An 18,503-nucleotide genomic window follows, 5' to 3' on the forward strand; every position below is an offset into this window, starting at 1 on the left:
TACATTTTAAAAGAAATAAATTATTATTATATTATTAAATTTTCACTGAAAGGCACTCACCTCTTCGAAAGAGTATTCTAATACTGATGATTTCATAAATTTGTTGCTGGTTTGAGATAAAGTCGAATATGGATGATATTGAGTTTCAGACAGGTAGGTCTTAGTTTTACGGTTCCAATTATTGCAATCAGCAACACTGTTTTCAGTCATACTATATCCTGATGATAAAAAATGTATAAATATTAATCTAATAAATTGCTTAAAAAAAAATATTTTTTTACTCGGAGAACATCTACAAAGACCATGTCCAGAGCAATAGCTAGAGCTAGAACTTCTTTTAGCCAAAGCAGCAAGTTGTTCTTCTTGGTCTACAGCCGCTTTAATGACCGCTTCGAGATGTTGGTCAGAAAGGGATCGAGTTTTACATTTACTCTTGTACAATACTAATAGGACCATCATTAAAAAAAATCCTCCCAAAGTGGATGCAATTCTAATCTGAAAATAAATATAATTGCATACATATTATAAATGATCTAAAAATAAACACCTAATTATTATTTAATTATTTACTCCAGTCATCACATCGTAAGTATTATAAAATTCGGCTCTAATCATTTGTCTTTTAATCATGATGTCAGATTCAGTGGCATTTATGTAGTTATCGACGCTATCTCCCATCGCTTGGGGGCTGTACCCCAAACTGACATACAATTACTTTCATGTCATTCCTATTGACGTCTCTGCAAAATAAATACAAATGAATAAAATAAATAGGTAGATTTAGCTGTATAGAACTTGATTATTCAGTTAAACAACTAAATTAACTAAAATTGTTTTAAACCACATTCATGTCATTAATGACACACAAATACCAAATAAAGAAAAAACAATATTATTATTTGTAAATGAGAACTTCTGTGTCGATATAGTTATTTTTAGTGGTGTCATACTATACTTATATCACATTATTCATAAGACAGAACAATAGACCTATATATAATATAATAATCAATACCAAAACTGTTTGCTTCAGTCATAAAATAAAAACAATTACACTGGTTCCCGCTGTTAAAAAAAAAAAAACTATGGGATAGTAATGTACCGCGTGCATATCACCAATGAAACTAGTGTTCTATTACCATTTAATTGGTTAAACCATGATTTATCATTTAAATTATGGATAGTTAATATATTTATATAAGTTTTATATTTTGATTCTGAACGAAGCGATGAATATTTAATTTTTAAAACGATTTTAGTAAGTCAATAACCTTGAAATAAATATTATATAACCACTGACAAAGAATTTATTTTTATGAATATTGTTTAAAAATAAATACTGGATTTCAAATTATTAAGCGATTTATGGAAGTTGATGAATTATTAGGCATTTAATAAAAGATTATAACATATTAATCTGCAGATATTAAAATTTGCCATACTTCCACTTCCTTATGCCTTAAAATATATTATCTATATGACTATATATTGAATGTACTTGGGGATTTTTTACACTAAATTTATAATAGCTGATTTCTGATGTATATATTATAGAAAATAATTACATTTTAAAAAATCCAATCATATCATGTTTTTGTTTTTTGACTTATAAGTTACAAAGTTAGTAAATATCTTTTATAATTCTAAAAACATGATTAGTAATACCTAAAATGTTTTTATTATTATATAAAAAAATATGTAAATCGCACCAAAACATAATTTGACATGATTAAAAATTGTCCGATTTAACTACAATATTATTATACACGTTGATGCCAGTACTATTTTTTGTTTTATTCATCAAGTATAAATTTAATTTAGTTTCAACAACTCAACGCTCAGGTCTTATTTCTATACTGGATTATTTTTAGAAGTTGATCAATAAGCCTACTACACCAATATCAAATCTAAAAACTAAAAAAGGTTAACACTATCTTATGATGCATACTATAATTGCAAGAAACACAAACGAGTTAATTTAAGGAGCTATACATTGTATTCATACCTAAATTTATTAAATGAATGACTTATACAATAGTTACATTAAAGACTAAGAATGTTAGACTGAGAGCTGAAATTCTCTCTCAAGGCTAAAGTTTATGAGTTTAGAGGTTTGTCGAAGTTTACAATTCAAGTGATTGGTAGTTTGGCGATACAAATTTTACAGGAGTCATCTAAACGTCGTACATTTTAACAGAATGTGATGGCATCAACTGGGTCGACTAAGAGCTTATATCTATCGCGTATCTTTACAACGTATTTGTATTTTATTATCTGTATCAATGACCGCTAGTAATAAATTATTTCTTTTTAAGAAAGGTTCTGCGGAATACCTTAATCTCTCAAAGTTATGTTTTATTCTAAAACTAATGATGATGATATATTGTAAAACTTCTTTCTGACTGTATCAAACGCATTTCATGCGTTTCGGGATTTCAGAAAAGCTAATTATGAAAGATTCATAAAATATTACCAGGGATAATATTTTGTCAATGTTAATGAATGACAAATCAGCAAACTTTCTATATAGAGGTCTCTTTTTGTTATTATTTATCAAAGAATAACATTATGCACATTTTTAATATTAAAATTTCCACCATGGTTTCAAAAAGTTTAAGGGACTTTTTGTCAGAAAATAAACAATTTCAATAAATGTTTAATTTAAAATATTAAAATAATAACATCTGAGAAAATATTGTGTTAAGATAAAAAATAAATAGCTGACTAGACTAAAAAATCGGAGAAAGAAATTATCATGCCTAAAATATTATACAAATGCACAATTATTAAACAAACGCAAAACAATGAGGAGAAATAATTTTTATTTTTTTAGATACCTACTTGTATAGTTTTTTAATTATGTTTTTACGTAAATTATTTTACATAACCTAGTTATATATTTTAATTTATTTTTTAAATAATACAATTTGCTCTTTGATTTTATAGTTTTGTGTTATTTTAAATTTGTCGTGTTACAAATTCAGAAAACATAACTATTAACTATATATTAAAATATACGAATATTACGAATATATTCATTTATTATTATACTAAATATTTATGTATGTCAGCAGTTTCATTTAAAATTATTATACTAAAAAATATGATATCACTTTGCTTAAAGTCTAAAACATGACCAAGTCTGTATACTATAGATACACTGTAAATATTGTATTTAAAAATTCACCAACCATCAGTTTTTCAAACATTTAACCCCTATCAGATAGCATAGTGCAACGATTTTAATATATTTTATTTCCACATCGGTTTGTGACTTATGTAAACAAATTTCTAGTATAGGTTTCATGTTGTTTTATGCAACAAGTTTTAAATTTTTTTTAATAACATCATAGAAACTAAAAAATTCAATCCATGGTTTTATACCCATATAATGCACCAATTTATTATGTGTTATACGGATACAAGTGACTACAATTGATAAAGACATATAATACAATATGTCTGCGACCCTTAATGATAGTATCGACACCAATAAGTTAAGATCTGTAAATAATACATTTATCATTTATTTATTGAATTATTTTATCGGGATAATATTTTAATATTTATACCATAGATTTATTTTAGCTGTTATATTAATATATTTTGAATTTCATAAGAGTAAATTATTACATGTTAAGGTATTAGACAATATTTTCATAACCTAACGGTATATATTGAACGAAGGGCGAATGTGTATTATTCTGTTTATTATTATTGTTACCCGTTGAATAAACCTGATATAAAAAAATTGAAAATTTTACTCAGTATGTTCACTGTATTTTTGTATTTTTTTTTTTTATTAAAAACGAATAAAATAATATATAGGCCATATCCAATGTATTTTTCGCAATATTGATCTTTCCGGTAAAAAGGCACTGTGAACCAACTTCATTTGAATACTGCGGGTACTTCATCACTTCCGCACTTACCAACGCCATCGTGCCACCCAGCCAACACAATTATGTGACACACGAGCGCAATCTCGGTATCCGGAACAAGGCCTTCGGACGTTTAATGAACGTCAACTGACAGACATAATTTATCAGACTGAAATGTCGAATATTTAACGCCTAAATAGTTATCTGCGTAAATGCATTATATGGGTTAGGAATTGGGTATAAATGGAATAATACTTTATTAGCTACTATATTATTTACATCCCATTTTATAATTTTTACCGGTAAAATTATATGACATTTTGAATTCAATAATAACATTGGGCAGCGTAATGCATTTTTAAACATTGACTATAGGTACGTTTTATCCAGAGTAACATTTTGATAGTAATAACATTAATAATGTGTTGTGAATGGGTTGTTAATAATAGGTTTTGACCACTTATAAGTATATACGACTGGGAAATGACCAAAATAAAATATAATAATAAATGATCATCAACACAGTGATCCTCGAGTGGTACCATCCTAATGGCTGTATTATTATTGTTTGATTTTTGGTTATTATAATCACAAACGAAAAATTAATTATTATAATACGTATGACATCACGAGTTATGTCAAAACACAACGACTATGTATTTTATGTACTATGTGTTTATAACACAGAATTTAAATGTAAATAAAAAAATCGGGGAGCTCGTCTCTGCTGCATAGTTGGTTTTTACTGTATTTCGTCATTAAATCGATTACTTTAACGGATATGTTAAATTTGAATTAAACGATACATCACTGATCACACGATTCTTAAAGGATACAGTGTATCAACTTATATTTTAATTGATAGATAGAACATATTATTATACTATTTTTTGTCAAAATATGACATTATATATTTCTTATATTATAAATATTATAATCAATTATTTTTATAAAATTATAAGTCAAATATTAACAACGTATACTGTAGTATATTATAAATTATTTAAAATAAGTCTAAATTAGAAAATAATATAATATTTAGAAAATGTGTATAATATAGAAAATAATAATATTCTTATTACCAAGAAAGTTTCAAATCCCTGCGGTGAAAGAATTCAAGTATCTACGCTATGACACAATCTTAGTGATCACAAAGGATTTTATCGAAAAACCTAAAGACCTAAAAAATGTGCCATACATTAACGGGACCGGCAGTGATTTATGACTATAAGATGTGAACGTAACATATGGTATATACAAAACAAAATAACCTAAGACTTTTGAAAAAAAAAAATGTTGAGGACAATTTGTGAACTTCGTTTAGATGAAATTTTGAGAGAGTAGTGAATCTAAAAGAACTAATATCGAAAGAATATCTAAGACAGTTATATTAAAAGTCTAACATCATAAAGTAAATAAGGAAACTTCAATGATTTGAACACACTTGAAAATGTAAGTACTATATATTCATATATATATATATAAAAAACATATGGAAAAAGCGGGTTTTATACAGGAAGATCAAATTATAAAAATAGAAATGAACATAGTTCAACCGGAAGTTGCATAGCAAAACTTCGAGACTTGTCATAGAAAAGAAAAATATGAAAAGATCTATGTTTATCCAGTATAGTTAAGACCGAAACTATGTAAAATAAAAAGAAAAATTTAAAAAGTATCGGCTTCTGGTTGAACTTGAAAATGTATTAACTATTATAATTCATTGTAATGAGTAAGTATGCAGTTTGATTCACTAAGTATATTCACCTCCATAATTTAATTTAATAATGTACCCTCACGGCCACAAATAAGGTAACTTCGTACCATTCTTCAGCGTTTTTTAACTTTAGGGCTAATTTTACCTAGCTTTCACTTTAAAAAAATATTTAAATAAATGAATGGATTCACACATGCTTTCTGCAAAATCTAATTTTTAATTTTTTAACTATAAAAACTTTTCAAAAATTTGAGCCAATATTATTCGGAAATAAGGTAACTCTAACCCACCTCAAAATATTTTCATATATTTACCGTTCCTGTTACTTTGGGTCAAAGTTACCCTATGCTAGATTAATTAACAAATTCTTAAGAATTAATTAAATTAATTTTTATGGTAAAATAAGCTAAATTAACAAATAAAACAACCATTTTAAGGAAAACAATTTTGATTTGCTTTGAAAATTCAATACATGTATGTACTAAATACAAAAACCATACAAATAAAGTAGGTAAGTGCTTGCTTAAAGTACCTAAAAAGACCATTTGAAACAATAATATTTCAACATAATAAAACCAAAAATGTAAAAAAAAATTTTCGATTCAGATTTTAGCTATAGGTATCACTATTATAATATAACAGTGGGACATAGTTACCCTGAGTTAGACAATGTAATTTTCCAACAACACATTTGGTTTTTTTAAATTTTCAATAAATACTTTATTAATACTATTATATATGTGAAACAATAACCGAGTTCAACGACGATTTTCTTACAACGAACGAACTATAAGTTAGAAAGAGTGATTTTTTACTGTTAGAAAAAACTGTATATCGTATAGTATACAAACAAAATTGTTTATAATAACAAAAAAGGTGATAACAGCAAAAACTGTTGTTATATTCTATTACCAATGTTGTCAACTATCGGAAACCACCACAACATTTTGATAATAGTTACATATCACAGCATACAGAAGTATTTAAAATTCCAACGGTGGGCAAAAGTTACCCCATTTTACGGTATTTATTTTTATTCTGATTTTTAAAATTGTTTAGTATACTTAAATACCATATTTTAAAAAATATTGAAATTGTTTAAACTGCTTAGAAAGTATCCTGTGGTGATACAAACTTTTGTTTTTAAATGATAAACTTCTTTTTATTGTAAATTATTAAATTAATATATATATTTTTTAAATTTTGATGAATCTAATTAAACATTTGAACAAGTAGTTTATAAGTTAGGTATTATAATATTTATATTAAAGATAACAGTTCTCAAAAATAGTTTTACAAAATTATAAATAATAAAAATAATAATAATTTTTATAAATATAAAATAATTATAATAATGTTAAATACATTTGAATCTAATATTTATAAAAGTTGAAGAATTTTTATAAATTATTATAATTATTGTTAAATTAATATAAATTACTAACATTTTCAAATTATCATAATCCTAATATTTTCCAATCTATTTTCATAGGCCAATATCTTTAGTGATACACTTAATATAAAGTGAATAACCCGAAAACTACTCATTCAAAATTTGAGTTTGATACGTCAACGTTTTCAGAAATAGTAACTTCTATATAATTTACAATACAAAAAGAGGATTATCATTTGAAAAATAGGAGTAAGTATGTATCTTTACAACACATTCCTTAAATAATAAAAAAAAAAAAAATACTCGAGAACTCAATAATATGGTTAGGTTAGGTTTCTAGTGTATTTAAGAATTTTAAAAATTAAATTTTAAGTTGCTATATTATTTTAAAAGAAAAAAAGTTGAGCATACTCCGAGAATCATTTAAAAATAAATTTACTTAATCAATCAAATTTTAAATGATATAGAGATAATTTTAACACAAAAACAATAAACATTTACGATTAAATAAATCTACGGGTTGGTTATGGTTTCCAGTCATCTATACATTTCAGCTATTTAATTAATCTTGCCATAGGTACTATATGGTCGTAAAAAAAAAAAGAAAATACAAAAAAAAAAAACATACACAATATCGGAAATTGAAAATCATGGGTGTCAAGCTAAAAGTATTAGCAAACAACTTGTACTTTTGGGTACTCTTAATCTCTTTCAGTTATTAAGTTAAATAATTAAAATATTTTAATGCGCAAATTATAAACGATAATTTGACGTAAGGTAAACGGACGATGTGCAAGCTATGCATAAACCAAAAATCGAATTATGCGCAAGTGTCTTGCAAAAAAGGTCGAAATGAACAATGGTGATGCGCAAACGAAGTACAGTCGGTGTAGATGTGAAAGTTTTGAACTAGAAAAGCTGGGAGGAGACTTCGCGCTCTCCGCAATACCAATTTAATATTATTTAACATTTTTACCATAATACATTTTATTATTTGTTGCTCCTTTTGCTTCGTAGCTCGGAGAATAAAGATTACACTGATAAACAGACGCACTTAAAATTACAGAAAATAATCGTATAAACCGTAGGATTCTAGAATGTAATTATTATCTGGACTGTAAAAATCCGGAGAGTGGTAAAACGTTTATTCTCAGGCCGTAAATTTTCGGAAAATATATGTATATATATGCGGACTGTCATGACCTGGAATTTGGTACTAGCGCTCTCAAGTAACAATTACCATAAGAAAAATATTAATTATAAGCAGCGAAAAGCGCAATAAAATGTTTAGCGTGTATTATTAAATAATAAAATAACCAAATTTAATATTATCTCCGTAATTCGATATTTCATACTATAAAAAGTATGTACCTATACAGTATTTACTTTTGGTACTTTGATACTGTTAAAAATAATTTAACTATCTATTTTTTTGTGCCTCTAATTCAATAATCTTCTATTTAATAATATTTATAATGTTAAGTTAATTTATTTACAATTGTAAGCTTGTGCTTAAGCATATTACACTTTTGTTATTATCTTCTCCAAAAGAGGTTAATGCAACTAGTAAGTTCCTCTGTAAATTTAATTATAAAACTATAAATTATAAAATGTTAATAATTATTTTGTGTACAAAAAATAAATATTTTATTATGATCTTTGAAATTGTTATATATATATTTTGTTTATTAATTAAAACCATAATACTACTACAATGGATTACCTAACTCGAAATAATGGTGTAAATACTTGAGTATCTTGCTCGCATGACAAGAGTTGTTGAATATATTTTACTCGTATTCTTTTTTTCTCTCCAATAATTGTGTTGAATTCTATCATTTTCTGATCGATGAAAGCTACCAATGAGGAATAAAAGAACCCCTCCTTTAATATTCTTAATTACAAGCATGCGCACAGAATACACAGAGTATACAACTACATATTTTGTGACTCTTAGAATCTATTTATACACGCTAGGAGATCCTTTTTTTCTAAAAAAATTGTGATATTGATAAATTAAAAATGTTATTAAAAAAAAAATCTACTTCAGAAATGTATAATGAAAAGTTATAGACGAGTAAAATCATTGTGCTAGCAGGGACTGTAATAGTTAATAAAATATTTAACTTAAGAAAAACCTTAAAATATTACGTCGGCCGTAGTAAATATAGTTTGTAGGTGGGTAGATGGGTTGTTTTCAAACTTGCTCCTTGAGTTTTGAAGACTCAAGCCGCCACCTGTGTGCTAGTAAAAAAAACGATTTGAAATTCAGTTAGTAAATATATTTTTACAAAAAAATTACAAACAAATAATATGTTTTACTGAAAGAAAATGTACAACATTTTTTTTAGAGGTAAAAGCGAGTAATATCTTGTATTACATGCCCTACTAATGTATTCTACGCACGTTAATGCTTTTAATAATTTTAAACAACCAACTATACAAATACATCTTACTAATTAAGCTAACACCCACCCATTATAAATAAATTAATGCAGAATAAATTGTTTTCTAACTCATGGCTAATCTCAGAAACTATTATACCGATTTAAATAAAAGTTATATCAATAGATTTTTTGAGACTCAGTAGGTGTGCTAAGTAAACTTCTTTTTTCAACCACATTTGTTGATGTAGAGTGGCTAATAAATAAATTTCATTTTCGTTCATGAAAATCAAATAATTTTTAATAGAGTCTCCATTGGTTAGGTAAAGTTAAATTAGAAAGAAAATTGAAATATACTAGTCAGCTCACTAGTGGGTTGCTATGGAATTATTTAAAGAATAATTTGAATTGCGTTTAAAAAATATACCAAAATGTTAAATTCAATTCACCACGGGTGAATTTATTCTCATTTTCATTTCACAAAGCGAGGTGAGTCTGATGATGATTAGTTCGTAAACTAAAATACATCAAAACGATTATATACCAGTTTAGCACCATATTTTTAAGTTTCTTTTCATTTTTATCTTTATATACATATATAAGTGACTTTGTCATAACTGAATTAGCTTAAAAACTCAATCAACATGTAAATAAATTATGCCTATAAATTATGATAGGTAGAAACTTAAATTTTCGACAGTACCTTCGATTCATAATGTAAAAGTGAACATAAAGAGAAAATTTTGCGGAATTCGAAAGGATCTCACAAGGATTTACGGTTAATGAAAAAGGATTATTATTTTGTTTGTATAATTTATAGAGTTGTCATGTCAGGTTACAGAAAAGTGTTTGAAACACCATAGATTTTCTGAAAATAATAATAATGATAGTTATCACGATTTCAATAATTATTACATAGTGACATTATGAATTAGCATTCGTCGTATGCTGGATTTATTGAACTAACTTACTGTAGCAGGAGAATTGTTTTGAAGTATTACTCAGTATTATACAGTGAACTTTATGAAGTATTTGATAATAATGACATCGTTACACCGAGTACTAAATAACGTATTGGAAAAGTTTTTTATTATTTTTTTTATTGCTATAAAGTAAATTATATATACATATATACATTATACATATCTTCTTCTTATTATTTGTTTTGCCTTCATTCCAAACTATATGGGGTCGACCACTCCTACTATATAGTCTACACCTCTATAAGGCTTTGTCCCCTGTCTTTGTTTTACTCTTGACAGGTATTTTCGTATCATTCTTTATTCTTTCAAGTGTCTTTATTAATCATTATTATTATGTATTAATTCATTCATTTTAACAGTTAAATTTAAAAAGTAATTGAATTGATGCATACAGAAACAATAAATTTTATTTATGCTTTGTTTTAGAAAATACTAGTTATCACAGTGCAAATGTCAATATTTTTAGTACTATAATTCGAGCCCTGGCCATGAAAATATTATTTTATCTTGTAAATACTTCCTCAAATTATTTTAATCTGAACTTAATAATATATATTATAAATACGAATATTCTTACACAGAACATTAATGAATTTATTTTTTATGATAATTAACATAATTAATCAGATATTTGAAGATAAATACAAATCGTTGAGTAGTATTTATATATTAATATAAAATTATATAATTTGTAATATGCATACATACTTCCTAAAGTCATACAAATTTGACTGTAAGAAAAATGTGTTTATAAAATAAATACTTATGAAATTTTTTTCCTCATATTGTCAAACATGTAAAATTATAAGATTAAATCAAAATTAATATCATTATAATGTTTAGATAATTTCAATTACTATGGTTTATTTAATGATTTATTAAATTAATAGTGTAATATTATAAAAAATAAAAATAATATTTAAAATTATTCAAATGTAAGGTGTTGGTTTGTTAGTTTCACGTTTCAACACATGCCAGATAATATGTGCTCAATATTTTTCTCGTGCTATTTTGTATTATAATTTATAATAAACGAGCCCGTCACAATTCCCGTGCAGAAAAACTCGTAATTTGATATTTTACCGACTATAGGAAAAATCCCAAGTTTCTCTAATGGTTATAAGGGTAAAAAAAATGTAAAAATATACACACTCACACTTAATATATTATGTTTATTATATAATATTACAGTGTATACATTCAGAACAGATGGAACCTATCAAACAGTCGTTTATCTGGTCTGTACGCTCGGTTAACGTTTAATATGTACGCGCACGGATCGTATATTAATAAAATGGATTGACAGTAACGTCCTGTTCTGTGGTACGTTGGCAGATGAGATATTGATCCGAAAACGGTACGTACCTCTCTAGACCTCTCTTCCCCCTACCCTACCCTCCCCTCAACCAACATGCATCCATGACTCGAGGCCGCAACCGCTCCTGCCAGCCTACCCGTCGAGTTCATAACATAATTGTTGTATATTATGCATAGGTACATCTACTTTAGCGATGTTGACTATTATTAATGAAAATAGCCATATTAATAATAACGTCCTTAAAAATAAAATAATGGTAATTTTATTATTAATGATGTATTAATGATCATTATAAAACTTTGTGTGACAAATCATAAAACAACAATATATATTTGAATAATATGGTCGTTTGTACCTACTGAAAATAATAATTAACGTAATATTAAGTAAAATTGAATTCATTACATAGATTTATTTTTTAGATTTTTATTTATTTTGTTCAACAAACAAATTTACACGATTAAATATATCTACTTAAGATATTTTAATTTTAAATTAATTACCTATATAATACATGAAATAAAAACTACTTAAGATAGTATAAACAAAAATGTAATCGTATCTACATGGAAATATTTTTAACACCTTTAAAAAAAAGTTAAAACATAATAAATAAATAAAAACCTTCATTCAACGCTGGCGTATTATGCAAATATTCGGACCCTTTAAATTTATTTTTTATTTTTATATGGTAGTAACTAGTAAGTAGCAAACAACCATTTTACCCTCTATGATTTTTTTGGTAAATATCGTTAAGTAAACCAATTGTTCATTACGACTTAAGGAAAATATCGATACAGGAAAATCATTGTTTGGCTCGCAATGTTTGATTTCTAACGATTTTATAATTAAATAATCGATTTAAATAAATTCGATTTTAGATGCATAAAATATATTGTCGAACGTCTCTTTTGTGTTTTTTAAGCGATACATTAAATAAAATTAAAGAACAAAAACGCAATAATAAACAATAATTAGGGCCGTCATTTCCGTTCTGTACACCCACCAGTAGAGCAAAACGTTATGATTCATGACACATTCCCTCCTATCGGTAATTAAAATACTCTACTGCATAATCTAGTGTCAAATTCTGGTCAAATTTATTTCATGCGAGTGTATGTATGACATAGGTATCTCGTGATAATATCACCTAACCTTTAACACCCTTCTCGCACTACCTGTGACACTGATGTACACCATGCATTCATATAACAGATGAACATAATATATGAATTTAAACATCAAAACGTAAAATGCTTATCAGGTTTTATACGAAATGCTTATAATTTTTCTGCCGGTTGTTGTCACTATACGTACACACAATATACTACGTCTTGGTTTTTATTTTAGATTCGTTCTAAATCGTAGGTACTTTTAAAAAAGATGCCATCGCTATCTTTCATTATATCATATATGTCAATATAAATCCACCCCTAAGCCTATCTTAAAGTAAAAATCACATTTGCTGACGATAGTCAACCATCTTTTAAGTGCTTTTACAACGTACGTAAATATAATTTTATGTCTATAATATTGAATTTTAAGTGTGTTAACAATTTAAAACTATGCGATAACTAATGTAACTAAAGATCGATGAAAATTATGTGACTTAAGTAACATTAAAAATGAACGTTGCCAGAAAAATTAGTTCATGAAGATTATAAAGTCTATATTTACATATTATTCAGGAAATGTGGTGTATATATTGACATGGTAAAACGAAAATTAAATGTAATAAAAAACGTCTATTATATTATTTGAGTGAATACATTATACAGAAATCAATAGAAACTTAAAGACTTTCCAAGCTGACTTAAAATCGTTCGCATTTATTATAAAAAATAAAAATTGTTTAATCGAACATTACTCGAGAGGTATAATTGCACAAGACTTCCGATTAAATACATAACATTTATACATTTTATTTATCCCGAGCACCTTATTATATATTTATAAATTATTGTAGATTTTAAATGAATTGTATCTAATTTGTTTAATTAGATATTATAATTATTTATTTATTTATTATTTTTATTATTAATATAGTTATTTTTTTTTTCGTATCAATTTCGTTTATTCATTTAAACATTATTATTGTAATAAATTATGTTCTCATTCACAGTAAATTATCCAGATTTGGCATTGCCGTGCAATTCGATAAAAGGATTGAAACGTCAATCGTACCTGTAGTACTTTCAAATCTATGCTTAATTAATTATCACGTTTAACTTAGCAAAAAGTGAATACTTTTATCCGATTTTGTAACTTGTTAATTTAACATTAAAAAAAAAAAAAATGTTTAACAGATGAATAACAAAAATATTTCCTTATATCATGTATTGTGTAGACTATTAGATATAAGCACCAATATCCTAGCTATCTCAAGTTCGCTATTTGTGATTTTCAAACACTTACTCGTATGTTTGAAGTATGTCTAGCTACTATTTTTATTTATTTTTCTGTTACCGAGATTATTTTCTTTTTATCGGTTTCCACCGTAGTCGTATTTCACATTTTCTGCGATTAAACAACTTTGAAAATCACGCCAATGTATTAATATAATATTATATTATACGAGGTTTAATTATGTATATTATTGTAATATCGTATATACGAGTCGCCTTTCTGGTAGGATGTGTATGCTGCATAGGTATACAGTGACTCATGCATTATGCGTGTGGTGCGTAGATGAAACACAAATTTTGTATATTTTATACAGTCGTAGGACTAATGGCTTTGAAGTTGAAACGAACGACGCAATACAACCGTCGTTTAAAAAATGGGGACGGGGGAGAAGCAGATATCATTTTTAAATATCCAAAACATAATATGACAAACACACGATATAATATTTTATTCAATCGTACCTACAGCGTATGTAAATTTCCCACATTAAATTTATTTACATAATATTTCCAATCTCGTCAATAGATATTTCATGTCATGCCTGCAGTATACTACCTTTATATATATATATATACTACTACTATAGTAATATTATTCTACGCAATAGATTTACACGTATATTTGTAGTTTATACGCTTTCCGAGTTGTTGGACTTATTGTATTTGATATTCTGACGACTTTCAGGTCTTATGGTTTAAATCTTCACGGTTATTAGAGATATATTTTGGAATTATAACGGAATATTTTAGGACACTATTGAAATACGTAATATTATAAGCTTTGGTCATTGCGGTACCCAAAAATATCGTGTTTTTCTTACACTACGAGTATTGGTATAATCCTATTGACGAGTCCAAACAAGTGTAACGTTGACATTGCGCGAAAAAAAATTTCGCAAATTTCCGGAATCGTCCTCGCCGTATGACGTCTGCGTCGTACGTAACTCTATACGTCTAACAATAACGTGAAACTTATTCAATACACTTATATTGTACTTATACAATTGACGAAGTATACTCGTTTACTCACTTTTCTTGTACAGTAGCCGAGTTGACGAGTACGACGTTGTGACGGTGGGCAACGGCGGTACGGCGGGACGATCATTGCTGTCCGTGTCGCGATGCTGCGGCTGTTCCGGCGGCGGCGCGCATGTTACTCGAACGGCCGGCGAGTGACGAAGACCCGGCGGGGCGATCCGCGTTCGCTCGACGGAATTGATATTACCGTTGTCGCGTGCAGGGTGTCGCGGCGGCGTCCGCACTGGCTGTCTTCGCTCGGGCGGCGGGTCAGCGTAACGTCACACACTTGCGCGTTCAGCGGGCGCGTAAGTCGTGGCGGCGACCGCGACGGACTGGTGTTGCACACGCGTCGTACGCTGCGGCGGCGGCGGCGTCAACTCCGAACGACATCTGTACCCGAACACGAGAGGCCCACACTGAGCGGGGCCCGCTTTGAAATCCGACGAGCGTGTTAACAACAAAAACGGAATGATCAATATTTCTGCCCCTATTGGCGCGCTCGGCGGATACGTGACGCGCGCCCCGCGGCCGCCGGGAAGAAAAACAAATAATAATTTACTGGCCGTGGCCGCGCGCGTATGTGCGCGTACCTGTATATTTACGTACAACGTGCATATATACGCGCGATAAACGGTAAATTTTTATCTAATTTTTCTTCCGATCGAGACGACGAGATTTCTGCACGGTCGATTTATCCCCCGGTCTCGGGGCAAAGGTTAACGATTGATTCCCCGCCGCCCAGTCGCGTCGTCCCGGACGGACCCGGCGGCATACAAACGTCTTATGCGATCAAACGCTTAACCTTTTTTTTTTATTATTATTATTAAACCCCCGTGTCCGATTTGTCAGCGGATAATTATTTTTTTTTTTTTTTACAAATTTTACGCACCTTGTTTAATATCGTATATTACGATTTTAATTCCGACACGTGATGGTTTTTGGTTATTTTTCAAGTTATGTCTCAACTGTTCGTGTCTATCTATTTACAATAATATGATACTGGTATAATATATACAGTAAGTTGTATTGTGTCCGATTATTATCAGGGCCCGGATTTTATAGCACTAAAAATAAATGAAATATGCGCTATAATATTACCTAAAAATATGAAAAATAGCAAAAATAAAAATGTATTCTGTTCATAGTTATTCAAGAAAACTTATATTTATAATAATTACTGCTCAATAGGCCAATACGCTAGACTATTTAAAAATAGACTTAAATATGAACGAAAATGTGGGTATTTTTCATATGCATTAAAAAAAAAAAAAAAATTAAAATAAATGACAACATTTTTATAATTTTCATACTACATAACATAAACTAGATTTATGAAAATACAAAATAAAACGTTATATTATGCAAATTAGCAAAAAATAGCACTAAAACTTGAAAAATAGAATAATAAAATAATAATTTATTATAGTTTAGGATGAGCTATAATGATGACTAGAAAATTATATTAATCAATAATCCTGAATCTGTGGTCCAAACGCATTAAAAAAATATTTGAGCATATATCAAGTATGAGATACCCTTATAGACAGTATAGACTGAAATGCGTGATCTGTTTCAAATTATTTTTTATTTCGCGTAAAACCATTATCGATAATAATTATCCAATACTATAACTTATTATATTGTGATAAATCATAAATTTCTCATTCGAATTTCGATTTGGGACTTTTTCAACAAATTATCTGTTTTGAATTATTTGCAGTAAAAACAAGGTGATTTTTAAAAAATAAAACCTAATAATTGTATCTGATCGGTATTATTATTAAATAATATAGTAGAGCGAGCGCGTTTGGTGGATCACTCCGTATGATAGATATATATGCGTTTAAAACTCCAAGCTTTACACAATACATATGGTAATATTATATTATAATAACTACAGGTACATATAATATAATTAAATTATACATTTTACACGTCCGTAATTACGATGTGTGTATACCTAATAGTCTAATAAACTCAACACGAGGTTGACGTCGATCAACAGTTATTATATTAATACGATACACGACAATGATATAGATCGAACGAACGAACACACGTAACCCTACCGCCCACCCGGCCCACCATTCATAATTCACCAATTATACATAGTTCTCCGACCGCAGAACGAAATATTAACACACGGCCAGCACACATAATAATAATGCACTACTGCCGAAAACGTACACATCATAACTCTTTATCGGAATTCGGCGGCGGACGATTGTTTCCGCTTTTTACACGGCGTTTTCTCTATTTTCGCCCGCCCCGCCGCCGTTTCCGACGAGCCGTAATAATGCACACTGCAGGGCACTCCTTTTCGCCACTATAACCGCTCCGCTTTTTTCCGTCGTCGCAATGGCACTGTCTCATTTCTAGACCACAGGGCCCCCTTACCCCCCCCTTCCCACCCACCACGGGAATCATCGGCCAAACACGCTGCCACTGTATCGACGAAAATAACCGATTTCGATTTTTGATGGGACGCCGACGTCACCGGTAGAACGCGCGTCGGTCGCGAAGCCGGGCAATGATAGAGGCACGCGCGCGATCGTCGTGGCGCCGCCGCCGTCGTCTATACGTTATAATAATAATAAACGATCGCGCGTGAAACATCTCTTTTTTCCCGCTAAGCGTCACCATTTATTACACCTCTATAGCCGACGCGTATCATAATATAATAATAATATAATGACGTGCGTACAACTGATTTATATTATTATTATTATATTTTGTACAACCGACAGAAACTAACTATATATTATAAACTGCATTTGTGGCCCGCAAACTGATAATATTGTAACACGTATTTATCGTGTACCGTTGCGTAGTTCATTGTGGTTATTTATTTTATTTTATTTTATTTTTTTGTTCACGATACTAAATAATGATGGTAACGAATCGATAAAAAATAACCGAAAAAGGGTAAAATTATGTGTAAACCACACTGGTGTAGAGTAGGAGTGTCGAGTGTATCTATCCTCGTTGAGTAGGTCACTGCTAATGGACGTATTAAAATTGACTTCAATAATAAATCACTGTATACAAAAAATGATTCTGAACGGAGACTGTCAATCAGCGGTCGTCTTATAATTAAAATATTGCTATTAATAATTAGCATGGTATTTATTTAACTACTCGTATTAGTAATACACTATCAATTGTATAAACAGGCGATATCCCCCGTAGAATGAGTCTAATTAAAGTTTTGAACATTTTACTGTATATTGTATTATAAAATATAATAATACAATTTATAATATTTTTAAAAATCTCCTCGAAAAATATTTTTGAATTATGTCAAAATAACTAAAATTGTAACTCTTCGTTTAAATAAATAAATTCATCCGGGCTTAACTTAAAACCGTTTACAATTTGTATTAAAAACATAAATAATTTCCA

The 18,503-nt window shown here is 28.7% G+C and overlaps 1 protein-coding gene across 2 annotated transcripts in view; it reads right to left on the reverse strand.

The window, feature by feature from the left end:
• The window catches only part of LOC113548368, a 30,272-nt gene extending 14,772 nt beyond the window's left edge, over positions 1 to 15,500 (reverse strand). Inside the window, exons 1-5 of one of the 2 annotated variants that reach the window (XM_026949216.1) lie at positions 15,112 to 15,500; positions 9,143 to 9,235; positions 571 to 740; positions 282 to 495; positions 61 to 218 (exon numbers count right to left, since the gene is read on the reverse strand). In XM_026949216.1, coding sequence (XP_026805017.1) covers positions 61 to 218; positions 282 to 495; positions 571 to 678 — 480 coding nt within the window. In that variant the 5' untranslated portion in view covers positions 679 to 740; positions 9,143 to 9,235; positions 15,112 to 15,500. The remainder of the gene's footprint in view (positions 1 to 60; positions 219 to 281; positions 496 to 570; positions 741 to 9,142; positions 9,236 to 15,111) is intronic. The other variant, XM_026949215.1, reaches the window with a different exon arrangement.
• Between the last annotated feature and the right edge of the window lie 3,003 nt (positions 15,501 to 18,503).

This window comes from Rhopalosiphum maidis, chromosome 4 (genome assembly GCF_003676215.2).
Source record: "Rhopalosiphum maidis isolate BTI-1 chromosome 4, ASM367621v3, whole genome shotgun sequence".
NCBI classification, from domain to species: domain Eukaryota; kingdom Metazoa; phylum Arthropoda; class Insecta; order Hemiptera; family Aphididae; genus Rhopalosiphum; species Rhopalosiphum maidis.